We start from the raw sequence: 26369 nt of genomic DNA, 5'->3' as shown, positions 1-26369 counted from the left end.
AACTGCTGTGAGCTGGCTGTTTTGCCTGAGGCTTCTTCCTGCTGCCTCCTGTATCTTCCTAATGGCAGCCGTTTCTCTTAGCATTTCTGGGGAGTGAATGGATTAAAGGGCAAGTGAAACTGTAGATCAACCAAACTGTGTGCTTTATTGATAAAGATTTGGTGGTTAAGAGGTAGAAATGAGAGCCTAAGGTAAAATTTGGGGGTCATAGTAGACCAGGTAGTGCCCAGGATAGTGGAAAGAGTGTAGGACATGAGTCAGGAGTGAGTTTATAGCTTGTCCCTAACTCCTTGGGGGCCATTGACCAAGTTGCTGCCACTCAGTCTCAATTTTCAGTTCTGAAAAATTAGGGTGTGTAGTATTACATAACCTTTAAGATCCCTCCAGCTCTAAAATTCTGTAATTTTAAGTTTCATTGGAGGTTTATTTTCTAGAACATGTCTTTTGTATCCTCTTGGGATGGATAAATGCTGGTGGTTTAGTGTGCCTTTCTTTGGCCTTCATTTTGGTGTGTTTTACCATTACTGGCTTATCGTTAAGTAGAACACTTGAGTTATGTGACGTGTCACATCTGATGGACAAACTGTAAAACAGTGAATGCTTTAGTGGGTGACAGAATTCCTAGTGAAATATCAGGTATAGTTGTTTGCCATTCCAGGCTGCACTGATGTTGTGAGAAAGGGTTTGGTGTTGGGGTTGGCCAGCTGGAGGTGATAGGAGTGGTCACTTCACGGGGTTGTTGAGAAGATTAAAGAGATAATGCATGTAAAATGCTTAGCATTTTCCCTTGAGTTTAATAAGGACTCAAAAATTGGCAGTACTTAATATTGCCTTTTGAACTAAATAAACTGTGACCTTTCACTGTTTTATTCCTGGTGGATTTTGCTGTTTTCTTGGTTTGGGTATATAAACCCAAGCAGCTTGTTTGGAGGCATTGGTTTCAAGAAGCCAACTAACTTATTTTGATCATTACAAAATAAGACATTTTTCCGTCGTAGTTTATCTCAACTGAATAAAAAGTGATTGGTTAAGTAGCATGTGTTCACATTAATGGTTTGTATTTTCTGTAAATTGAAGAAAACAGTTTCATTCTGAAGATCCCTTGCTAGTAATAATGGCTAAAATTAAGCTTTGTTGGAACTGTGGTTAAATCGATATGTAGCTTGTGACTGCCTTGGAAAAGTGGTGCCGATGCCCAGGCAGCTTATGGTAATAGATAAACATTTTACAGTTTGTTGAGTACCTTTCAGATATTTGTCTCCCTCTAAAGTCTTTGCAGCAATCCATCCAGTGCTGTGGGTGGTGAAATTCCCATTTGACAGATTGGGAAACTGAGGTTTAGAGAGTCTCCTGCCTTTTCCATGACTCCACCTGGTTCTCTCCACCTGGACCCCAGTGCCACTTAGGGTGGAGTTCTTCCAGTTTCAAGGTTAAGCCTTTCCTTTGTGGTTCTGAAGGCTTATTTTTTTGTCCATTTGTGCCTTGTTTCCCATTCAGGTGAACCTAGTCAAGCTGATCAAACTCACTGGAAATATGTCTATCAACCAGACCCCAGGTGATTCCTTTGTGGTTAGAAATACGGCCGCCAGATGCACTTGAGAATGTGCTCTTGTTGCTGGGTGGTTTCTGCGCCAGGCTCTTCCCCATCCCCCAAGTCTGCCTGGGAAATCAGATTGCTGTGAACAAGGAAGTTTGTGGGAATCAAATCAAAGGAAAGAGAAAGGATGATGATAATGACCAGTGTCATCATGCTTTGACAGCTGTGTGCCCTCATCTGTAATGTGCTTGAGGGCTGGGGGGTCATGCTAGAAGGGGCTTGCTCGAAGCCTCCCTGGGCTTCCACACCTGCCTTGGTGTAGTCAGAACGCAGTTGATAGATTCTGGCCTCCTCTGAGGACATTCCAGTCCTTAGGATCCACTCTGGTTGCGTGGATTAAACTTAATAGTAGGATTTCCAAGATTCCTGTCTTCTGTCAGTAGCACATTTATTGTGTGGTGGCTTTTGGAACAGTGGCAGCGGTGGTACTAGTAATATCGATAGTAATGGCCTGCTGTGTTGCCAGGCCTTGTTCTAAGGGCTTTACATAAATAACTTTTGTAGTCACAGCAACCTTGTCTGACTTTCTTTGCAAATTCTGGGGTCATTGTTTTCCATGACTGTGGATTGACTACAGGTGAGTTAAAGGTCAACATTTGGAAACTTTGCTGAATAAATGTAATATCCCCTACCCTTCGGGCTGTGTAAAAAGGATATACTTGAGGATGTGTCCACTGTGTGTCCCTCTTCCTTCATTGCAATCAGGTGCTGTGCAACTTGGAGCTCTCATCTTGCTTTTTTGTACCACTCAAAGCCCATATGATAACCTAGTTATAGAAATTAAGAGATTTTTTGAAGAATATTTTTGAGGATCCCACTTGACACTTCTAATTCATGGCCTGTACTTGTTAAGTGAAAGTGTAGCTTGTAATGGAAGGCAATTTAATTCAAGTTTTTTGTTATGCCACTTTTAATAATTACTGCTCTTGACACGTTTCACCTTTCCCCTCAGAACTTCATGGCTGTTCTTTCATGCATCGATCCACTCCGTTTTTCTTGGCACTTTGGTGTTCTCCCCCTCCCACCTCTCTTCGTGGCAGTGGAGAACAGCAGTGGTAACCAGGGTTTCGGATGACAGCAACAGCCAGTTCTGGAGCTCGGTGCCAGGGCTGAGCTCTCCAGGATCACTTGAGCCGTTGCAGTCGTCTGGTTGCCCCACTGGCGCTGAGTGGTCCGAGGCAGCCTTGCTCCCGTGTGGGATGCGTGGTGCCTGGCTGCTCATTGTGCAGTGCTTGTCCTCTCCGGAGGCTGGGCCGAGGCTTTGCAAGAGTTCCAAGAGGACAGGCCCCATTGTCAAAGGGCTTAGCAAACTTGTACCTGCATCCCATTTGTTGATATCCTGATGGCCAGAAAATTACATGATTAAGCCCAGAGTCTGTGTGTGAAAGGGCTCTACAAAGTGGCGATACCAGGAGACGTGATGGGGGCTGGGGGTGGGTCATTAACATTCTACCATAATGGGCTTAGGGCTGGGCGGCCTTTGTTTTGCTGGCTGTAGATAACAAGTTTGCATTTTGTAGTTTATTATATTTTGCACTGGACTCAGTTTGATGAACTTTATTTAATGACCAGGAGTTTGAAACTAGCCTGGGCAACATAGCGAGACCCCATCTCTACTGAGAAAAACAAACAAAAAAACCCCCAAAAGTGTTATCAATTCGATGAACATTTATTTAATGCTGGATGCTGGAGATTCAAAGAGCAAGTCTCTAGCCGCTCTAGCTGATTTCATAAAATACTCATCATCTCATGTTCTAAGCAGAAAACATCCTGGTAAGACTTTTATTAATGGATTTGGATAAAAGAAGACAGGAACTTATAAGAATCTGCATTGGGGCCTGATTTTGCTTTCAAAAAATGCTGATAGGTCTTTGAAAAAAAAGAGTTGCTACAATGATTTGGCTTTGGGCCTGCAAACCGTGATGACGGCATAATCACCAAGGAAACCAAAAGATGCAGCGTCTAAAAGGCCTCTAAAGGGTTTGTTACTGTTGTTCGGAATCTGACTGGGTTAGAAGAATGGTGTTTGAGATTGGGAGCAGAACACAAGAGGCTTGCAGTGCTGCGGAGACTTCTAGCATCAGGTATTGATTGCTTTGGAAATCTACTTGGACCTTGGTTTAAAAACAAGGGAGAGATTTGGGGTAATTTCTAAGTTATTGTGAGGTTTAGCTCTGATGTTTAGGCTGCTGAAAAACAGGAAGTGAGGTAATGCCTTTAAACATGTAGTGGGATAATGAGCTGTAACTGTCTAAATATGGGCAACTATGCAGTTCATCCTTGCAGGGTTACTGGGTTGAGTTTTGATATAATTGGGTACTTCCGTGTTGGCTCCTTTGATCCTTAAAGGGACACATCAGTATTAAAGTCTGGAGGCACATCTGCCAGGTGAGGGTGGAACCTGTGCCGTCGTTTGAAGAACTGTCCGAGGAGCCAGCCCTGTACCTTTAAGTTCAGGCTGAGAAAGAGGTTTTGAGCACCTAAACCAGCAACAAACCGCCAGAGAGCACAAGCTCTCACTTTTTCTGTAAGTGTTATGAATGGTGATAACTTGTTCTTTTGGGAAACTTGGAAATCACTTAATTTTGGAATTCAGTACGCCGGCAGAAGTTTAGTTTGTTGATACGTTTTTGCAGATGTGTAAACATAATATTTAGGTTTTGAATTTGTAACTTTAATCATATGTATTTGGAATATCAAAAGCAGTTGAACAATAATTTAAAGAACTAGGTATAGATTTTTAAAGTTCTTTACCATGGTAACAATTTTGAGCATGTGGTTTCCTAAATCACTGGTTGAGAGACTTAAGAAGGCAGACATAAATGATTCCTTCCCACAGGCAGAAGGGGTAACTATTTTGAAGCGATGTGGTTTATGTTGGGGGGCAGGACTGGGGGAGCAGTTGGATTAGTCAGCTGATGAACGCCTTATATAACTTTTCCAGTGGGATTGAACAGGAAGGGCTCCTCGAGTTTGCCCTGCAGGAGCTGAGGAAGGGAAGCCTGGGGCAGCCTCGGGGACAGGTCAGAGCCTGAGCTGTTTGACTCAGCAGTTGAACTTCCAGAGCATTTCATGTGAGAGATTCCTGAGCCTTCGAAACTTGGCCAGTTAGTGAGAATCCATATTTTGATAGTTGATAACACAAAGGATTGGTGAACAGTTTAGTCAGTCATTGAAATCTCAGGGCCAGGGGCTGGGCTTATATTATATGGTAGAGGAATTATATATTTCAATATTTGTTAATTTTCTTAGAAAACATCTATAGGTTAAAAAACAACAAAAACTGGGTGGGCATAGTGGCTCAAGCCTGTAGTGCCAGCTCTTTGGGAAGTGAGACTGCAGGATCACTGGAGCCCAGGAGTTTGAGGCTGCAGTGAGCTGTGATCATGCCATTTTACTCTAGCTCAGGCAAAACAGTGAGACTCAGTCTCAAAAAAAGAAAAAACCATTGATCTTTGACACTGCTAGTGACTCCATGGGAAGGTGGGAAGGAACCTTGTGCGGGTAGGTGGGAAGGAAGGTGCGGGTTGGGGCTGAGCCCAGCTCTAGTTCTGTCAGCCTTTCCCCTCGGCAGGCTGCAGGCATCTGGGAGCCTCGTTTTCTCTGCCTGTCGACTGTGGTTTCTTAGCATTTAGAGAATGGTCATGGACATCTTTGGGGGTTTGAGGGAGGCTCTGAACACCTTTCCCTGGGGGAAAATGTGTGTGTGCACTTACACTGTTGTGTGCATTTTCAGGGGATGACCCTAGGATCCCATTTAGCTCTCCAGTCTCATGATGCTTATAGACTGGTTAGGCCTGTTGCCTTACCCTAGAAAATTATTTTTGGTGACCTGATTCTAATTGAGGGGGATAAAATGACACGTACGGAATCAGTGGTTTTCAGTCAGTGCTGGTTAGGATGTGAGAAAGTGGGCGTCTGTGTGTTCTGCTGACCACTTTTCTGGAAAGCAGTTTGGCAGTGTGTGCCAAGATATTTTACAGTGCTCATATGCTTTAACTTAGCAATTCTCGGAAATTTTTCCTAAATAAAGCATTTCACAACAAATAAGCTTTGTGCACCGAGCTGGTTGTTAGAGTGTCACTATACTAACGTCTTGCACAAGGATGATCAGTAAGATAGAATTCCATGTATGTGCATCACACTTACAGTTATGAATAGTTTTTAATAACATAAAGGAAATGTTTTTATTATGATTATGGAAAATTAGGATATGAACTATGTTCTCAAATAATGGAAAAATTTTAAAAAGTCTAGAGGGAAATACATGAATGTTACCAATTATTGCTCATAGGCAGGAGGATTATAGGCTGTTTAAAGTTTATTTTTCTGTATTTTTCCTTGTCTACAGTTACTTGTCTACAGTAACTATTAGTTCTAGAAGTGGGGAAAAATGTGATTTTGGGAAAATCGTAGACTGTGGAGATAGGTTGGTGATAGAGACCTAGATGGTTTTAGTCCTGTTTTTCTGTAAGGGAAGAATTGACTTTTTACCTGGATGATTTCTTGAGGGTGGATTTCCTTACGGCAAGGGGAGGACTGGCACCTCAGAGGTGGTGCTGGTGGTGGAAGGGCCCTGCTCCACCCCAGACCCAGCACTCAGCACCCTGGGGAGCTCGTTACTTCCTCTGGAAACCACGTCCTGGCTTTACCTGGCTTTACTTTGTTACGCCGCTTGACGTTTTCTCAATTCTGTGATAAGTCAGTCATTTGCATTCGTGTCAACTAGAAGCCCTTCCAGAATGTTGTCAGACGAGAGACAGCGTGGCAGCCCCCAGCATGGAGCCCACTGGACCATCTGTGCTGTGCATGTTAGTTTTCCTTCCTTTTCTGTCGCTTATAGAGCAACGAGAATCTGACTGGCCTGGTAAGCCACACGAGATTAGGAATGGTGGCATAGGAAATACTCTGGACGTATGCTATTCATGTATGGCATTTTTCGGGTATTCTAATTTAAATAAAGATCTAAGACCTTCAATTTTAATTCCATCCTTGACGCTCTTCCAGGATACTAATAAACGAAATTTTATTTGGGAAATAGAAATCACTTCTGACTAATTTTTCTCTTTAGGATTCACAGATGGATTCAGTAGAAAAGACAGCAAATAGAAGTGAACAAAAATCAAGGTAAGTGAAGTCAACTGTACCTTCATGCGGGTTTATTGACTTCATATAGCATCTATCGTGAGTCTGTGTGCGTGTTATTTAGTACCCACAAAGGTGAAAGTGAAGTAAAAACACTGAGTCGGGAGGGAATTTCAAGGGCCATTTACCACCCTTTGCTTCAACATAAGGAACATTCCAAAGGGCAGTTTTCTGCCCAAGGAAGCAGTCATAGTCTGGGCTCCAAACCAAGAAACAAGTAATTAGAGGGGTCATGTCTAAGATTTATTTTTTCTTTCTCTTTCCCTTTCCCATACTCTTTCTCTTTCTCGAGACGGAGTCTCGCTCTGTCACCTGGGCTAGAGTGCCATGGCATCAGCCTAACTCACAGCAACCTCAAACTCCTGGGCTCAAGCGATCCTCCTGCCTCAGCCTCCCGAGTAGCTGGGACTACAGGTGTGTGCCACCATGCCTGGCTAACTCTTTCTATTTTTAGTAGAGATGGGATTTCGCTGTTGCTCAGGCTGGTCTCAAACTCTTGGGCTAAGCGACCCTCCCACCTCGGCCTCCCAGAGTGCTAGGATTACAGGCATGAGCCACCACACTCAGCCCACATCTAAGATTTAGAAGTGTCAGCTGGGCACGGTGGCTCACGCCTTTAATCTTAGCTCTCTGGGAGGCTGAGGCGGGAGGATAGCTTGAGCTCAGGAGTTCAATACCAGCCTGAGCAACGGTGAGCCCCTATCTGTACTACAAAGAAAAAGAAAAAAAAAAGTGTCATGCTTCGCAGGAAAGAATTCTTTGACTACAAATGGACGGCAGGTTATGCCTATTGTGCAATGAGCCATTATAAGGAGATTCTTACTATAGAATGGGTTGGTGGTGGTAGGTGCAGAAAACCAGAATTTTGGCAGGAGTTTTCTTATCTGTCACTGCAAGCAGGGATCCTTTTGTCATCATAGTTTGGATTTACAAGCTATTTACAGCTTCAAAGGAATTAAAATTGCTGAGCTTTTTGTTCACAAATATATATCACTTAAACGTGTGTTTAACAGTGTGGGCAACTCAAGATCAGTGAGACATCGCTGTCCCAAATCCTTTGAGGAATGAGGGTAGAACATGTAAAATCAATATACAAAGAAGAATGATGCATAGGCTCTATCTTCCAGTAAAGAGGCGACAAAGTGTGTATGTGTGTATGGTACAAGGCCTCAACTTCACAGAAATTTCCAGACTTCGTGTTGTGATACTTATGTATTGACTTTTATTCTCTCTCTCCCCTGTTTTTAAGTAGAAAGTTTTTAAAAAGCCTCATCCGGAAACAGCCTCAAGAACTGCTCTTGGTCATCGGGACGGGTGTCAGCGCAGCAGTGGCCCCAGGAATCCCCGCCCTTTGCTCGTGGAGAAGCTGCATCGAGGCTGTCATTGAGGCTGCAGAGCAGCTGGAGGTGCTTCACCCTGGGGACATCGCTGAGTTTCGGAGGAAGGTGACGAAGGACCGGGACCTGCTGGTTGTTGCCCATGATCTGATCCGGAAGATGTCACCTGTAAGTGTGAGACAAATACTTCTGGTTTCACGGGGACAATTTCTGGTTCTGGGTAGGTTGGGTGACTGTGAACCTGATGTTAAGCTGCTGTGAGCTTGTGTCGTGCTCATTTCTCGGCACAGTCGGGCTGACGGGCCACACATCTTCCAGGCCATCAGGATGTCATCTTTTTAGTCAGAGTGACGCCAGGTACAGTGTGGCCTCCTAGCGGAGCCCACATTAAATGGACCTGACTACGTAGATTGCCTCGGGGGTATTGTCATGCTGCACTGGGTGTGGACTTAGTGGTTTTGCAGTCGTTAGGTAAAGAGGCATCCTTTAGGTCTGTTTTATTTATTTATTTTTTTACAACAGCAATTTATTTTATTTAAAAAAAAATTTTTTTTTATTTCAGCATATTAGAGGGGTACAAGTGTTTAGGTTATGTATATTGCCCTTGCTCCCCACCCGAGTCAGAGCTTCAAGCGTGTCCATCCCCAGACAGTGCACGGTGCGCCCTACACCCATCTGCCCCACACCCGATGAGTGTTATTACTATGTCTGCACTTAAGTATCGATCAGTTAATACCAATTTGGTGGTGAGTACACGCGGTGCTCGTTTTTCCATTCTTGGATACTTAGTAGAATGGGTTCCAGCTCTGTCCAGGATAATACTTGAGGTATGTTTTGGTTTAAGCAGGCCAGCCACATCTCTTCAGATGACAGGTGGTTCCTAGAAGATGTTTTACGATAAGGAGAGGTGACAGCTTCTTTGCAGGCGGAGGCGATCTGGCGGAGAGGAAAAGCAACTGGTTGGGCAGGAGGCGGCTCCTGAGCGATGCCCTCGCGCCGGTGGGGTCTGGTGCAGGGCGAAGTCAGCTGTGGTGTCTGGGCCCAGATGCTTGGGAGGTGCGACAGTGTGGGAGAGGCTCGTGGCCGGTTTCTTTTCATGAAGAAGCGTAGTCACCATGCGAGAGGCAGGACAGGGAGCAAAAGTGGGCGGTTCGGACTCACAGGAGAAAGCAGGAAAGAGCGAACTAGTCATCGGGGAGGGTAGGAAAGCTTAGGCTGTGTAAAAACAGACCCAAAACTGTGTGGCTTCGATGTGGTCATGGTTGTAATTCTCCCGTAGCAGCCGGGGCTGGCCCAGGGAGAACACGGTGCTGGGCAGTCCTGGCGACTGGCCCCTCTTTGGCTGATGGGCCATTCTCAACAGGCAGCTTCCAGCCCGCACTCTAAGTCAGGTGCGTTGAGTGACCTGGCGCTCCAGCTGGCGGGCTCGTGCCTGTGAGGGCTGCCGGGGAAGTCATGTAGATGTTTCTGTTTTCATCTCATTGGCCAGAGTTTTACACAGGGCTGCACCTAGCTTTGCCAGTCTGCGAAATGTTTTTAGATAGGTGACTGTGGCAAACATAGGTGTCCTATTAGTAAGGGACAATTCTCATCATAGGGCAGCGGTTGGCACGTTATGGCCCAGCCCACGCCTGGCCTGCTGCCTGTTTGTGTCATGAAGTCCTGGCGCACAGCGCGGCCGTTCACTCACGCGCTGTCTGGCTGCCGGCACGCTTTGTTGCAGCAGAGACGCTGTGGCCCACGAGGCCTAACATGTTTGCTCTCTGGCCGTTCATCGACTGAGTTTGCCGACTCCTATCACAGGAAGAAGAGGGGAAGAGGGCAGTGGGGTCGCTGGGCAACACGGAGGGTCCTCATTGTCATTCATTTAAAGAGAGGACAGCTGGCTTGAGGGCCAACTGTTTAGACTAGGAGATGAGTATTTGGAAGTCATTGAACTCTTCTCTTTACTTTTGCACATTTTTGAAAGCCTCCGTCAGAAAGAGTTACAGCGAGGCCAGTCAGCATGGTTGTGTTTCCCTGCTGTGTTGAGCAGTTTAGGAGCAGGCACAGGGGAAGCAGAGAGTTGGTTTTATCAGGGGATTCCAACAATGCCAGAGAAAGGCGAGGGACGAGGGAGGGGTATGCAGGGGAGCAGTCGAATGATCAGTTATGGACGCTCAGCTGCTCAACGGGAGAAGGCAGGACATCAGAGGAACGAGTGATTGTGGTCAGTGGTAGTGGGGCCGGTGGCTCACAGGCCTCGATGGGCTTGGTGTCCCTGGGAGCTGAGGTGCTAGAGATGGGACAGAGGGGCTTGGGCCAGAGGTTCTGGAAAGGATCCAGCTCTTGGTAACATGAAGTCTGGGATGTAGCCATAGGTGCTGGTGGTTGAGACGGGACAGGATCACTGGAGGATAGTGAGGGGAATTCAGAGGCATGGTACAGAAAGGATCATCTAAGTAGACACGTGAGTCACCATGGAGTATGATACAAGTACAGCTGGGGAGACTCGACAGAGCGGGACCAAGCCCCCACCTTCACCAGCCCGAGGAGTGTGGAGGAGGAGCGCCCCCACCTGGGCGGGCTCCGGTTCCGGTTGAGGGAGAAAGGTGGGCATTCCCGGAAGAGGGTGGTTACGTGGGGGGTTGCTGATGGCAGACCCCCTGGGAGCAGTGGGAGGGTTTCTGGAATGGGAGACTGTTGGAAGAAAGAGTGCTCAGAGCTGTGGGGGTGACAGGAATGTGTGAGTCCCGGGCTTCTTGTGACGATGATGACCGACATAAACAGGGACAGAGGGCACGGGGATGAGTTCTGGTGGCCAGCCACCCAGGCAGGATGACGGTGAGGCCGAGTGCTGGGCAGAGGCTGGGCGAGGGGTGGTCTCACCGGGAGTGCGTGAAACCCCTCGGCCCCTGTCTTCCCGGCTCCCACCTCCATTTCTCTGGCCCCTCCCACAGCAAAGCTCTTTGGCAGTTGTATCTGCTGTAGCTACTTCCTTTCTTCTCTGCAACCCCCCGCCAGGCGTTTGCCCCCATCGCTCCACTGAGGCGGCTCTTACCGAGCCCACCGGTGACCACTGGAGCTGCGTCCAGAGGCCGTGTCTCAGTCCTGGCCCTGTTGGGCTCTCTGCAGTTTGTGGAACACTCACCTAATTTAAGATGCCATGAAAACACACCATTTCATATGCCACCAAAGGAGAGAAAACTGGGACTTGGCAGCCTTCCCTGAAGGAAAGCCAGAGTCTTTACCGTGGTCTTCTAGGCCCCCACGTGATCTGGTCAGGTCGCCTCTCTGACCGCGCGGCTGCCACTTCCCCTTACTCCCGCTGACCCGTGGGCACCTCGGCGCCTGTGCATCTGCCCTGCCCGGCTCAGCGCTCTCCACAGGCCCGCGCTCCTTCCGGCCTCTGCGCAAGTCCCCGAGTCAGAGAGGCCTTCCTGGTGCCCTGGGCCTGTCCCCTTTCTCTGCCCTACTTTACTGCCGCATCTGTCACTGTCCGCCTGGTACGCATTTGTACATTACCTGTGCCCTCCTCTAGAGTTTTAATAAATCCTGTGAAGCCTGGGTTTTCTTTCTTGTTTTCTTTTTCATTCTTTCTTCTGTATCTCTAGCACTGAGGACGCCACCTGAGCGTTGAGAGCTGATGTTGTGTAATTCTCGCTCCACCTTTCCACAGCGCACCGGTGACACCAAGCCCAACTTCTTCCAGGACTGCCTGATGGAGGTTTTTGACAACCTGGAGCAGCACATCCAGAACCCGCTGGTGCTGCAGTCGATCCTCAGCCTGATGGCCAGGGGCACCATGGTGCTGACCACCAACTACGACAACCTGCTGGAGCTCTTCGGCCAGCAGCAGAACAAGCCCATGGAGTCTCTGGACTTGAAGGATAAGACCAAGGTGCGGGCCGGGGCGCAGGGCGGGTGGCGGGTATGAGGAAAAGGCTCTGCGAGTTGGCCCTGCTGCGGTTAGAAGCAGCTTTCACTTTCACAGTCCTGAATTAGTAATCATGGAAGGTCATGAACTGGCAGCTCATGGGTGCTGTGCCCCACGGGAAGACAAGACGCCGGTCTACAAGGCTGCCAGGCCCTTCCTCGGGGTGTGCCCTGCTCAAGGCTCTGCTCTCGCTCCTTCCTGTGTTCTGTCCTGTAGGGCTGCGAGCGTTTCTCATCCGTGTTTGTTCATTTCAGTCATTGTAGGAAATACGGGCAGTAAAGAAAAAAAGAAAAGTAAAATCACCCACAGTCGTATCACTATGAATTTTTCTTTAACCAATTGGGATTGTAATATATGCAAAGTTTTTAATCCTAATTTTTTCTTATTATTATGTACTGTGAGCATTTTCCTGTCATTAAGCTGTTTTTAAAAGGGTGATTTTAAATGGCAATAGGATTATAATAAATTATAATTGTTACCCTTCCTCTGTTTTTGTTAACATATTTTTACAGTTATAAATAATGCTGCAATGAAAATCTTTATACTTTTCTATCCCTGCTTATTCTTCAGGATCAATTCCTAGAAGAGTTTCAGGGTCAAAGGGTGTGGATATTTTAAAGACTGATGGTGGCCAGGCAGGAGGACTGCCTGAGTGCAGAAGTTTGAGGTTACAGTGAGCTGTGATCATGCCACTGCCTCCGGCCTGGGCGACAGGGTGAGACCTTGAGTCCAGCAGACAGGCCGGGCACAGTGGCTCAGGCTGGGATCCTAGCACTCTGGGAGGCTGAGGCAGGAGGATCACTTGAGGTTGCTGTGAGCTAGGCTGATGCCACTGCACTCTAGCCCGGGCATCAGAGGAAGACTCAGCCAAAAAAATAAAAGAAAATCACTTTTTCCCAGATATATTTTTTCTGAGTATAAATATAATACATAAGAAGCAAAGCAGTAAGTAAAAAATAGCATATAACTTAGAAGTGAAAGTCCCCACCACTCCTCTGAAGTAATAACTCTTAACAATTTGCTGTAATCACAGATGTTGAAGGTAGTTTCTATATAACTGTCTTTAAGGAAGTTTTTTTTTTTTTTTTTTTTTGAGACAGAGTCTCACTCCGTTGCCCGGGCTAGAGTGTCGTAGCGTCAGCCTAGCTCACAGCAACCTCAAACTCCTGGGCTCAAGCGATCCTTCTGCCTCAGCCTCCAAAGTAGCTGGGACTATAGGCATGTGCGCCTGGCTAATTTTTTCTATATGTTTTTAGTTGTCCAGCTAATTTCTTTCTATTTTTAAGTAGAGACGGAGTCTTGCTCTTGCTCAGGCTGAAAGGAAGTTCTTTATTATATAATATGATAGGAATAACTAGTGCTAACAGCTGAGTTTCTTGTATTTTTTTCTTTAAAGATATTCCATGCAATTTCTTATTAACATTTAGAAATCTCACTAAGTTCTTAGCACTGATCATAGTGAAGCTTTAATAATTAGCTATGTCTTAAGAAAATGCTTCCCATCATTAAAATTTATTATAGCCATTTTCAGGAACCTTAATGACTTCAGTGTCCTTAAGGCTCATAAGATGGCTTTAACTATTGCCAGCTTTTAAAAATCTCTGCAGTAACACATTCAGGCAAGCAGATTCTTTGGCTGGCTTCTCTTATGTATTAAAGGTGTAGTTACAAATTGAAACATCTCTTCTTCCACAGTAAGTTTGAAAAACTATGACTCTGATTTGAATATTTTATTTTATCTGTTTGAAATAACAGGGTTTTTTTCCTTTGACTTGACTTGATTTTTGACAGGTCCTCCAGTGGGCAAGAGGACACATCAGATACGGAGTTCTTCATATTCATGGCTTGTACACAGACCCCTGTGGGATGGTATTGGATCCGTCAGGATATAAAGATGTCACTCAAGACGCGGAAGTAATGGTACGGTCCGTCCCAATTAGGCATTGTCTGCATCCCCTGGGGAATTTGTGGTGGCCACTGGCCATTTGGCTGCAGTCTGGGTGGTTTCCCAGGCTCTGGGCATTCCTGTCGTCTGGGTTGGGGCTCTGCACGCTGCTGAGGGCGGGACACATCCTCTGTGCTCCCAGTGTCTCTAGAGCCGGGCACAGCTGTGCGCTGAGTGGGTGCTCAGTGAACCTTTGTCGGAGGAAGGCTATGGTTTTTTTTTTTTTTTTTTTTTTTGAGACAAGGTCTCGCTCTGTTGCCCAGGCTGGAGTGCCGTGGCGTCATCGTGGCCCACTGCAGCCTCACACTCCTGGGCTCAAGCGATCCTCCCGCCTCGGCCTCCCAAACCACTAGCATTACAGGCGTGAGCCATCGTGTTCAGCCTCATGATTCCTTCAAAAGCGTAGATCTGATCTCACCCTCTCCATGCCAGCCCCAGACATTCAGTGGTTCTCTCTAGCCCAGGGACACAGCGAGACTTTTCAGCATGACATTGTAGGGCCTTGTGCAGTTTCGAATGTTCGTGTTCATCCAGGCATCTTCCTGTCTGAAATTCCCTCTTCTCTTTAGTTTTAAAACTTCGTTCTCTGTGAAGGTTTCTTGGTGCCCTAGACAGAGTGAAGTGTGGAAAAGCTGTGCTGCCCAGCACTTTCCAAATGCTTCTGTTAGCGCTCTTAGAAACTCATGTCTCTGTGGAGTCACTGGTGCGCTTGGGGTCAGGTGCTCTGTCCCTCAGTGCTCACTCCCCGGCCTGTGTAACGCTGGGGCGAGATGTCAGCAGGACGAGTGAGTGGGCAGAAGCTTTTCAGTTGCACAGTTGGTTTTAAGAAGCGCCTCGGCTGTTACTGACCCTCTCTAAGATGCTGGATATCTGAACTGGTGCCTGAGTGACCCCACACAATCTTTGCTTTCCCTGTGCCCACCCCCTCGGTCACCGTTACTGGGTTCCCTCCCCAGCTCTCTTGCCCTCATTCCCAACAGCCCTATTCTCCTGACTGCCCCTCCACCCCGGAACAGTTCCCATAGACGATCCATCAAGACAGACATTCATTTCGTGTACATGATTCTGAACTGGACAAATGCTGATGTCCTTATTTTATCAATATGTTTTAGTAATTTAAAATTGAACATGATTGCAGAAGATTTCAGCCAGTTGGCTGTGCTGGTGAGTAGGGGTCACTGTCCTTACTGTGAGGTCTGCTCACCTGGTCACTGACTCTGGGCACAGGCCAGTTGTCTTGGCTCAGGTAGGGACAGGTGCCCTGTCCTTGCCGAGAGGTGGGCTCAGCCCAGCTTTGGCCTTTGTTGCCACAGATCCCTGCTTTGGGGTGACCTGAGTGCCACGTGGAGAGTACACAGTGTCCGCACTGTGTCCCCAGTGTGGCCCCGGGGAAGGCCCGTTGGGGAGCCGTGACGGCGCAGCACACGCATGTGACTTGATGGCTAGTCATGAGCTCTTGCTGTCTCTCCAGCAAGCGTCCTGATTTCCTCGCTGGCTTTCTCTCAGGAAGTGCTCCAGAACCTGTACCGCACGAAGTCCTTCCTGTTCATGGGCTGCGGAGAGACCCTTCGAGATCAGATATTCCAAGCTCTCTTCCTTTACTCGGTGCCGAACAAGGTGGATTTAGAGCACTACATGGTTGTGCTCAAGGAAGACGAAGACCATTTCTTTAAGCATCAAGCGGATATGCTTTTACACGGAATCAAAGTCGTATCCTATGGGGACTGTTTTGACTATTTTCCGGGATACGTGCAAGAACTTGCCACTCAGATCTGCAAACAGCGAAGTCCAGGTACTGCGCTTCTCCAGTACGAAAGTACAAAACTCACAGGCTGCTTCCGGTGGTTTTCCTTTTTTTTTTGATGCTATAATTCATATACCATAAAATTCACCAGTCTTCCAGCTATTTAAAAAAAATGCCTCTGGATAATTTAAAATTAGAAGATTGGGATGACTGGTGTGAGAGTGACAGTCTGTACATAAAGTTTAAAGTAACTTTGAAAGTTTACAGCTGTGCACATGTTACTGTGAGACACATTTAGTCATGTTTCAGGATATCTTGACCAACAAAGAAAACTACTGGGCTGGCTTTATCGGTTGGGATGTGTAACCCCTGAAAAATGTAGCTACCTCATACCTTTATCCTGTCACAATACTTTGAAAGTTAAAACTTCAAAAACACAAATGGTTTTTATGAAGACTTTTTTTTTTTTCAAATAACCTATTTTCCCTATTCTGCTGAGCGCAGCACTGTCTAGTAATACTCCTCGGCCCTTCTGGGAATTGTCCATCTGTCAGGAAGGACCAGGATAATGGAGAGTCCCTAAACTTGGTCCTGTCGACACAAGGGAGGGAGTGGCTTTGCGTTGGGTGTTGTGAAACGCCGATGAGAGCAAGCTGGGAGGGTCCGTGCTGGTCTTGCACGGTGGGAGCAGGAAGCCCAGGCGACACCCACACAGCAGAGTAGGTTCGCCACCAAGGTGCTGGTTGTGACCAGCTGTGAACGGGAAGGCTGGAGACTGCGCAGGTAATCCAACAGCCAGGTTGCTGTTGCTTTTTAGCCACTGGCACTTTCTTTTCAGAATTGCTAATAATTAGCAAAATGGGCCAATTTAAGTTGGATTTCCATGAATAAAAACAATTAGGGCAGTAGTCAGTTTCTTGCCAAGCTGCTAGGTGTCACATGCTGCTACAACTTTTACATTGTTGACTTTATTTGATTTTATAGATGATGAGATAAGCTCACAGAGGTGAACGACTTGCCTAGTTATTGCTCAGACGTTCGAAGCGGGGGCAGGGTCCTTGCCCGGCAGCAGAGCCAAGTGCACCACTCAGTGCGGCCTGGCACCGGCTCCTGTGCCTGGCTCTGCAGGGAGGCAGGGGGCTCCCCTCGTCTCTGCCCCTGACCCCTCTCATTCCTCCACACCCACGACTCCCCAGGAGACCTGGGCCTGACATACGCCCTGCGTGTGCTCAGACTCCTGGAGTCTGTCGCTGAGCGGCTTCCCGTCCCCGCTGAGGCCCCTCTTCCAGGCCTTGGCAGCTGAGTGGACTCGACAAAATGCCCAAGGACTGAAAGGTCATTCAGACTTTTAATCTGTCTGTGTCATGAAGCACGTTTGTCCTTGGATTCAGGGAGTGCCTGTCCTGCCGGGAGAGGAGGCCCACTGACGCCAGCAAGGGCAGCCATCGCTCCCTGGGGCCAGCCGGCTCCAGGTGCCTCTCGCAGTCGTCCCCTGAGTCCTCACATCTGCCAGCCCTGGGAGGTGGCCGAGGAGAGCAGGGAGTCGCCCGGGGGGTCTGGAGCTGCCCTGCCTCAGAGCGGCCTGAGGAGGAGGAGCACCGAGGTCTCAGTCCTGCTGACTGCTGTTCTTTCTTCCTCAGATGCCGATCGAGTGGACAGCACCACGTTACTGGGTAAAGCCTACAGATCCCACTCTCTTCCAGGCACTAGTTGTAAAGTCATAGAAGTATGTTTCTCACCTTAAATAATTGGCCTGTATCTAAACAGCCACTGAGGATGACAGCCACGCCTTTGCAGCCCCTGCCACAATGAAGGGACCAAAAATCAGCCTTCGGCTGGGAAGCACAGCGTCTCAAACGTGGGCCCTCTGGCCCCGGCAGTAGCTTCCCGTCCTAGAACCAAGAGTTACAAGGGAATCGGAACAAAGTTGTGTTTGTGTTACGCCATTTGGTGCAAAGTGTAGGAACTTGGAATGACCTATCCCTTCTGAAATTTTAATTACAAGGATCTGAGCTTTCATACAAAATTTTCTGTTTAAAACTCATTTGAAATGTGAACGGTCATCTTGTTGGGCTCAATTCTGCCTGTTTATAAATAAACAGGACTCAGTCAGCTTCCTTGTTTGTGAACTGGGCCCCAGATGTCTCCACTTTCTCAGTCCGTGGGCCAAGAGGGGTTCTGGTCGGCGGGCAGAGGCCTGGCATGCAGCTGTGTTGGGCCCGGCCTGTTACGGACAGGAAAACGCATGTGGGGTGGGGACTGCTGGCCTCACTTCCGGTCGGTGGTGGATGAGGTTCGTTCGGTGCAGGAGTTAAAACCGCTGGTCTCAGCTTTCCGTTTCCACCCTGTTTCCACGTGAAAGGACATACTTATTACAGTTGCTTTATGCTGAAATGTGACTCCTGGAACCATTGTTTCCTTTTGAAAGAAACGTTAACTTGACCCAGACGATCTGTGGCATGTGGCAGGGATTACTTGGCCAAGGCTTCAGTAAGATCAAGTTTATAAATTGGTCCTTGGAAGGTGGATTCTAGCATGAATAAGCTTTTTACTAAGTTTTCATCTTTCAGGTAATGCATGTCAGGACTGTGCAAAGAGGAAGTTAGAAGAGAATGGAATTGAAGTTTCAAAAAAGCTCAGACAATCAGGTACGGGGATTGCGTTCCTTCCCTGTGGGCAGCGTCGTGGGCACGGGGCTGCGCGCTGATGCCCGGGCGGGCGGAGGGGGCACACGGTGAGTCAGAGTCAGAGAGGCTGGAAGGGAACCTGGCCTCTCGCTTCCAACTGCCCAGAGGTACTCCCTGTGAAAACTTGTGTTGATTTAAGTAAGCATGTTATTGAAGAAAAATACACCGAGAAAGTGTACAAAGAGGAGGTCAGCTCAGTGGATTTTCACAAAGTGAAAACATCCATCTACTGACACCCAGTTCGGGAAACAGAACGTTGTCGGGAGCCCCTTTGCCACTCTCCCGTCATTCCCCAGCACCCAGTGTGACGCAAAGGTGACCACTAGCCTGATTTATGCCACCTTAGTCTCGAGGAAACCACTTTAAGTCATTTGGTTTTTTTTTTTTTTCCCCCACCTCTATCACTGACTAAGATTTATTTAAACTATGGAAATATTTCTTTAAGCTACTTAAATAGGCCATGTCTGTTGGCACTAGGAAAGGTGACCTAGCTTACTCATGCGGCCTTTGTCCTTTCCTCATCCGCCACCTCCCAGGTCTTGATAGGCCTGTGTACTGTTCCTCACTCTGCACTTTAAGTACGGTACTGAAACCTGCCCTCCCGACGTGCAGCCTGGCTGCGATGGGCCCTCCTCACCCTCTCACCGAGCCTGCCAGCTTCATGTTGTCAGTGTCAGTCACCGTGGTTGCAGGACAGAAAGGAAGTGAGACCTCCAGTCTGTCAATAAGTTGATTCTAAAAGTTGGAAAACAAAAGCACTTCCTTTATTAAAACTGTGTCAGTATTCTCTCCTGGTGAGCCAACTTGCGTGTGAGGTTAACGGGCCCGCTGCTGGGACTCCTGGCCAGTTGCAGGATGTGTTCTCAACGTCAAGGTCAAGTGTGGATTTTTCCTTACATTCCATTCTTCCAGTTGTGATTGCTTCATATTGAGACCTTAAGACATTTGTGTTGCTTTTTATTTTTTTGAGGAGGTTTTAGATTCTTCTTTCTCCCTTGTCTGTGACTGTGATAGCTTTTCAAATCTCTGGAGACACCAGAGGCTTCCTTGGTCCTCTGACTCTACTCCATTCCTGAAAATGTTAGGATAGATGATTTTCAGATAACAAGAGTTTTTATTTTATTACTTTTTTTTTTTTTTGAGACAGAGTCTCGCTCTGTTGCCCGGGCTAGAGTGAGTGCCGTGGTGTCAGCCTAGCTCACAGCAACCTCAAACTCCTGGGCTCAAGCAATCCTTCTGCCTCAGCCTCCTGAGTAGCTGGGATTACAGGCATGCGCCATCATGCCCGGCTAAATTTTTCTATATATTTTTAGTTGTCCAGATAATTTCTTTCTATTTTTAGTAGAGATGGGGTCTCGCTCTTGCTCAGGCTGGTCTCCAACTCCTGACCTCAAGCAATCCTCCTGGCTCGGCCTCCCAGAGTGACATTTTATTACTTTATATAAGAAAACATCAGTAAAACGCTCTTAAATATCCATATAGTAAGCCACCAAAAATTTGTGAGAACTAGGAAGCATTTAACCTGACAATTACCTATTCATTTAACATGTAAATTAATTTCTCAGTGGGCATGTTTGAGCCGTCCTGTGATCCTACGTTTTCCTTCAATGCTGCAAGAAACATGCACTGTTGAAGTAATCTGTTGTAGATAACAAAGATTCATAATGAATGCAAATAAAACTTAGTCAAATAAAATAAGATAGTTTTTAAATGGTTACCTGCAAAGTGAGTTGTTGCCCAAGTTACGACTGGTGGCGAGAGGAGCCAGGGGCTGCAGTGTCGGGGATGGAGGTGAGAGTGAGTGGGTCCTTTTGGGAGAGCAGCTGAGGGACTCCCCGTCCTCTCGTTCAGATTTTGTATAACTTTAGTTTGCTTGGGGGACATGTGCATTTTTAGAGGGAGAATTCAAGTTTGATAGTGTTTTGGATAAAATTCTTTTGTGTTTCCTGAGATAAGGGTCTTGCTCTGTTGCCCAGGCTGTAATGTGGTGGCATCATCATAGCTCACAGCAACCTCAAACTCCCAGGCTCAAGCGATCCTGCCTCAGCTTCCCAGGTAGCTGGGACTACAGGTGTGAGCCACCATGCCCTGCTGATTGTATAGAGAGGGGTATCTTGCTGTGTTGCTCAGGCTAGTCTTGAACTCCTGGCCTCAGGCGATCTTCCTACCTCAGCCTCCCAAGGTGCTGGGATTGTAGGCGTGAACCACCGCGCCTGGCCGCGTACACAGGTTTTATCCCCCGGTGGCCTGCCTCTGAACGGTGCTGGCGTATCGGGTGGAGGGCCTGTTGCCTGGCAGACTTTGCCATAGAGCGGTGGGCAGGTGTCCCCTTCGATGCCCGTGAGAGCAAAGCTCTCAGGTGCCGTCACCTGCAGTGGCAGCCCTGCCTTCTCTAGGAGGTCATGTGTAGTCAGGGAAAAGCCTCTGGTCTTGGTTGTGCAGAAGGCTTGGCCTGTGTGCATGTGTGTAGGAGAGGATAAGGCTCATGTCTGCAGTCCTGCTGGCCACACCTGCAGCCTGGAGCCGACAGGTCCCTCTGCTCGGCAGTCCCGTCACGCACACTCTGAGCCTTCATCTCCGCGTTTCCAGCAGGCTCCCGCTGCGCGTTTGTTCACATTACCCCCTCTGTCCACTAAGAATGAAAACAGCATCCTGTTTATGGGCTGAGGTTTCCACACATCTTTGCGAACCAAATGTCGTAATTTACTTGGTTCCCTGATGGTATTTATAACTTCACAAGCCATTTCTAGACAGCGTCTACTGTTTCCATTATGGAGGGGTCTTTGAAGTGTTTAGCATATAAGAGTAATTGTAGTTTCTGAAATAGAAATCAGTTACAAATAACTTTTTAAGCTGAATTTTAATATTTTGCCGTTCCTGTCTTTTATTTGAACAGATGATGCTGGAGGGTCTTGAAATCCTTAAAGCCAGTAAACCAGCCTCTGTAACCGCAGTGCCGTGCGCAGACGACAAGGAATGTACAGGGAACTCCACACGGGGCTCCACTCTAAGCCGTCACACACCCTCAGAGAGCCATGTGGCTGTGTGGCCCTCGAGGCAGGGCGGGAGTCCCCCCTGTAGGTGTTTGAGTGCGCAGGAGGTGACACCTACACACTGCAGGTGTGCTTTCTAAGGACTGACGGACAGCTACCTCAGGGACCAGAACCACTGGGAAGGGATGGACCTGGTATTCCCGCTTTCTTGCGACAAGGTGGTATTTTTCCTACTATAAAAGGGGGAGAGTAAAGACTGTACAAGCAACAGTAGTTGCCAAAGAGAAAATAAGAACTAGATACATTTTATAATTTTTATGTGGGAACATCTGTTAACTGTAGAAAACATTTTAAAGGTATGTTTGTTACATATTAAGTAGTGAAGAACATACGGCTACTCCGAATCCACACTGAATCCACTAGTGAAAACGGTGTTTTTTTAAAAGAACGAGATCAAAAGGGCTTCTTTGGAATTATGTCATTTTAGTAACTTCTATTCCAAAGAAATGGAAGGTCTACGGGCCTTTTCAAAAGCACAGATGAATGTCGTGCAAGTCCACTTTGTGACTGATGAGAAAAAGTACAAGATAATGAAAAAACAAGGCACAAGACCAAGTTTTAAACTTTAGATTATAAATTCCAAGCTTTCCAAGCCTTTATTCTCTGGGGTAAGGTCCAGACTTTCTGTGCTGATCTCTTAAAAATCTCTTCCCATTGCCCATATTAAGGGGGTTTGCACATAGTGAGTCAGACAGACCCTGTGACGGGCTTTGCACCACGTCCACTGATCCCAGGGTTTACCCAGGTGGGAACAGCCACCTGGCTGCACTGCTGGCGCCTGGGGCTTCTCTGATTGTGACTGCGGCAGGGGCTCTCATGCTGGTACAGTGAGGTCTTAAAATGAATGAAGGGTTGTCTTTGGAAACAACAAGCCCTGCTTGGTTTCAACTTGAGGCTGCTCATTTTGATGTGACATTTCTTGCCAAGCCCTGTGACACTCACTATTGATGGCACTGCAGCTGCCACAGGTGCAGAGAAGTTGTTAATAAGAAACATAAGGTTGGGGTGTGTAGGGAGTGAGAAGCCAGAGACCTGCTGCAGACTTTTTTTTTTTCCTTTTTGAAGCATGGAAAACAAATTTTTATGCCACTCTGGTCATAAATAAAATGTTAACTTTAACCCTGTGTGCTCAAGGTTTCTTTAGTTATCACGAGGCTTCCCATAATGTATTTAATGCGAATTTTTAGCTGGAGTTGCTACCCAGTTGTGAAATCAAGTAAATGATTACTTGAATGTGTTTAAATTTTTTAAATAGCAAACATTTTATCCCACTGTTTCACTTGACTAGCCTTAAGAAAAAAAGCCAACATTATAAATTGTTTTTTTAAAGACACGTTTATAAAGTGTAATCAGGGATGGATATCTGAAAGTTGGCCACAGGGTATAGAAAAATTATGAGTGTAGAGGGTTCTGTGGAATCAACTGGGAAAGTCAGAGCCCATCATGCAAAGAGTTTTGAATGCCATGCTGAAGGATCTGAGGCAATCTTGCTGTGATGAATGTATACATCTAGTCAGTTCTGTTGCATGCTTGTTTTAAAATGCAAGTTTATTCCAGTGTGCGTGATATATTAGAAACACCTTGAGCATAATGCGTTTGTTTATATAATTTTGCCAGTGATACTAGGTCAGAGGAAGACAAAGTATGGCCTATTGGTTCACTTTCTTAAGCTAGTGTAGTTGTTATATTTTACAATAGTTATACAAGTACCTACTTAAGAGCCTCCTTACTGCCTCACCAAAGCCTGAAATATTTACTGTGGCCCTTCAAGAAGTTTGCTGATCCTGGCACTAAGGCAATGCGGTAAACTGCACCCAGCTGCGCGGAGCTGCAGACGAACACAGCAAACTCACGCCTGCTCAGCCTGCAGTCGCCTACCCACTGGGTCACGAGGAGCCACGCCCTCCCACAGCAGGTGTGAGTGTTTCGGACAACCCTCCTTCCTCCACCCCTTCTGACACCCACTTCCACAAATGGACTTTAGGGCTTTTTCAAGATAAAGTGCCATATTAATTTTAGTATTTGTGTATTTCTTAACCATTTAATGTATCTAAAATCAGTGATTTTTATTAGGTTGTACCTATTTTGAGTGCAGTACCCCAACTCTATTTCTGTAGCATTGTGATTTTTATTGCTTTTATGCTTTTGCATTGCATGGTGGTTTTTAGGAATGTGGACATGTCGCATCAGAACAGAAATGACTGTACTAGGTAGGATCGCTGACAATCTGAGTCAGTTATGGAAAAAATGAGAACAGCCCAGGCAAAAGATAAGGGAAACAGAGTTCATGTAGCATTTAAAGGAACATTTCATTGTTAAAGCTGAGGCATTTCAAGGCAGAGACAGCAGCAGGTGATTAGGTGGTGGAGCCAATTCTATAAAACGGGACAGAGAAGGAGGACAAGAGACAGGCTTCTGCGCTCTACAGTTCAGAGATCAGCTCGATCTCGGTACCGGAAGCTGCTTCAGAGCAAGAACCAAGTCTTTCTGAGACTTAATTTAAGCACAGAGTGGATTCTGTTGTTAATGCAACAATGAGCTGTTCAAAACTGACTCCATTACTTCAGGAGGCTGCCCCTTGGTTAGCACTTGGGCCCAAAGCCATCTTTTTCTTTCTTTTTTGTGATGAACAGTTTGGTTTCACCAAAGCAATCTTAAAGAGAAGATCACCCCAGAATTGTCTTGTTCCATTTTGAAATGGAAATGAAGTACTATTGAAAAGTGTGCAACTTTCTTTCCTACACATACGTATTTAAGTGGAGAAGTCAGCTGTTACTTGACAAAGCTTGTATTCTTCAATATTTCCTTAACAGAAATTATACTCAGAAAAATTTAGATTGCATTGAAGCAGGCATAATTCAATTGCACCATTAAAACTTTTTTGGCTTCTAAAATGGTACACTGGAGACATTTGAAATTAGAATATTTTTATTGACATTTTCAATATTAACATAAAGTTTGTCTGAAACGATTTCCTTAAAAGCCAGGTTCAACGACTTACTAACCACCCTATAACTAGTACATTTAAAAAACAGTTTTCCTTAAAGAGTACTTAAAGGTGCGAGGCAAGACCAGAGTGAAGATTACTGGAATGGGGCCTGAATACTCCTTAACTGAAGTGAGCTATATAGTCTCTTTGGCTAAAACAACTGTGATTTTCCTTAAAGGGCACAGTGGCTGGTCCTGTCACATTGGAGCTATTGGGATGTTAGGGGGACTGAACGAACAGTAATGCACCTGACCACTACAGGGCTGCTGGCTGCTGAGGGCACACCAGTTCCTAAGAGGACTCTCGATGGCTCTTGCTGCTTTCTCGGCCTTCAGTGTCTGGATACGGAGAAAGATCTAGAGTCAAAACTCGGCTGAACATGCACTCATCTTGCTGAAATGGAGAGAAGACAGTGAAAAAATTCAGTTGCCCTAATTAGGGAAAAAGTATTAAAGTAAAATAAGGGCCATTATTGAGTCTGGATTTGCATTAAAAAGGAACCTTGTTATACCCAAAAGGTATCAATTATCTGCATTTATATCAGGTTTTTTTCTGTATTATCTGGTAGAATTTCCCTTTCTCTTGCAGCATGTTTCCAGGTGGTCCCCTAACACTCTGTAGGCGCAGGAAGATAAATTTTTATTTTTGCTTAAAGGAAACCTCAGGAAGTAAAAACTATCCAAAAACTGATGACTTGAATTAGTTCCTCCACTCCATTAGCTCAGGTAAGTATTTTTGAGTGGCCTAAAGGTGTGTTCAAATTCTAAAATTTACTATATACAACTTGAAACTTCTAGCAAATTTCTTTGTTTTTTCCTCTGATATTTTTGGAAGATAAATGGTTCCTTGTTCTACTACAGTGCATTTATTTTTTGTTTAAAACATTCAAACATTACAGAAACATGAAATACAATATTAACAGTTTACTCTGTGTCAGTTAATACATACTATTTTACAAAATGAAACGAATACACTGTTCTGTACCTTTCCATTTGCTTCTTTCACTGAAAATATATCATCTTAAATCTCTATGTACTATCATAGGAAAATATCCGAGTAGTTACTTTTAAATCTTATTTGATTAAAAAATCATTTAAGCCTCAGACTCCATTTGGAATTTTTAATTATAAAAGGAAGACGTGGTGCTAAAGGGGAGTTTACAGTGGCCACTCCCCTCCCCCTCTGAATTTATCTTTACCTCTGGGTAGATGCCTATGAGTGCATCAGCTTTGGAATAGAACTCTTCTTTTAGGGAAATGATTATCATCTGAAACTGTTCTTGGGTCTGCTCTTTGATGTAACTTGACACCTGGGAGGAAATAAACACATTTCATAGCAAGAAAAGGCCTTGTTTGGGCTCTGGGGACAGTGATTTTGCATTGTCTCTTGAGTTTGCCCATTTTAGGTGACTAGGACTTACTTGCCTTTCTGGTAATTCAATAAATTCACCACAACTGCAGAAATGGAAATAGCTTAGATTCTAAAAGAGCTTTGTTAAATCTATGATTAAACTTTTAAGAACATTTTAAAGAATAAAGCTTCACCTTAAGATACCATCATGTGACTATGCACTCAGCCTTTATAACAAAACAAAAACTACCACTCAAGATATTTTTTGAGGGTGAAGAAGGGCTGGTATTTAAGTTTCCAACTTCCTATTTTGCCAGCTCAAAGCCTGAAGATGGGAAAGATGAGGCAGTTAGGTATGTTGCATAATCCATAATTAAGTCACCGGGGTAGCGGTGAACTCTGGGATCCTTCAGAAAGCTCAATTCCAAGGAAATGAGAATAAGCAAAATAGACTCAATAGAAATGAGTCTTTGTGAACAAACTTCTCAGAACTTGAGAATGAAAGAACTCAGACTCAAACTATCAAGTCTCACAAGATACTTACCAACTCCTAGATCTCTCTGAGGGCCTGGAGTGGACCTTCTCCATGTGTATTGGTCCCAACTG

General features: G+C 46.0%; 2 protein-coding genes and 1 non-coding gene across 6 annotated transcripts in view; 1 reads left to right on the top strand and 2 right to left on the bottom strand.

The window, feature by feature from the left end:
• The window catches only part of FAM118A (family with sequence similarity 118 member A), a 29928-nt gene extending 4423 nt beyond the window's left edge, over window positions 1-25505 (top strand). The window contains exons 2-9 of one of the 3 annotated variants that reach the window (XM_045552801.1): window positions 6669-6724; window positions 7995-8247; window positions 11738-11959; window positions 13787-13915; window positions 15447-15732; window positions 17325-17357; window positions 18255-18332; window positions 21268-25505. In XM_045552801.1, the coding sequence (XP_045408757.1) occupies window positions 6678-6724; window positions 7995-8247; window positions 11738-11959; window positions 13787-13915; window positions 15447-15732; window positions 17325-17357; window positions 18255-18332; window positions 21268-21287 (1068 nt within the window). In that variant the 5' untranslated portion in view covers window positions 6669-6677 and the 3' untranslated portion in view covers window positions 21288-25505. Of the gene's footprint in view, window positions 1-6668; window positions 6725-7145; window positions 7157-7991; window positions 8248-11737; window positions 11960-13786; window positions 13916-15446; window positions 15733-17324; window positions 17358-18254; window positions 18333-21267 lie in introns of those variants that run through there. The other 2 variants (XM_045552800.1, XM_045552802.1) reach the window with 2 other exon arrangements.
• On the bottom strand, window positions 13509-13638 carry LOC123640927. Its single transcript, XR_006736155.1, has one exon. It is a non-coding gene; the product is annotated as a small nucleolar RNA SNORA33 (small nucleolar RNA).
• The window catches only part of SMC1B (structural maintenance of chromosomes 1B), a 73027-nt gene continuing 71198 nt past the window's right edge, over window positions 24541-26369 (bottom strand). For both annotated transcript variants that reach the window (XM_045552798.1, XM_045552799.1), the window contains 2 exons: window positions 25612-25722; window positions 24541-24806 (listed from right to left, as the gene is read on the bottom strand). In XM_045552798.1, the coding sequence (XP_045408754.1) occupies window positions 24705-24806; window positions 25612-25722 (213 nt within the window). In that variant the 3' untranslated portion in view covers window positions 24541-24704. The remainder of the gene's footprint in view (window positions 24807-25611; window positions 25723-26369) is intronic.

The sequence above is a fragment of the Lemur catta genome, chromosome 6 (genome assembly GCF_020740605.2).
Source record: "Lemur catta isolate mLemCat1 chromosome 6, mLemCat1.pri, whole genome shotgun sequence".
In the NCBI taxonomy this organism is placed as follows: Eukaryota; Metazoa; Chordata; class Mammalia; order Primates; family Lemuridae; genus Lemur; species Lemur catta.
The sequence above is the reverse complement of the archived record's forward strand: the minus strand, read 5'-3'. Positions and strand labels throughout refer to the sequence as shown.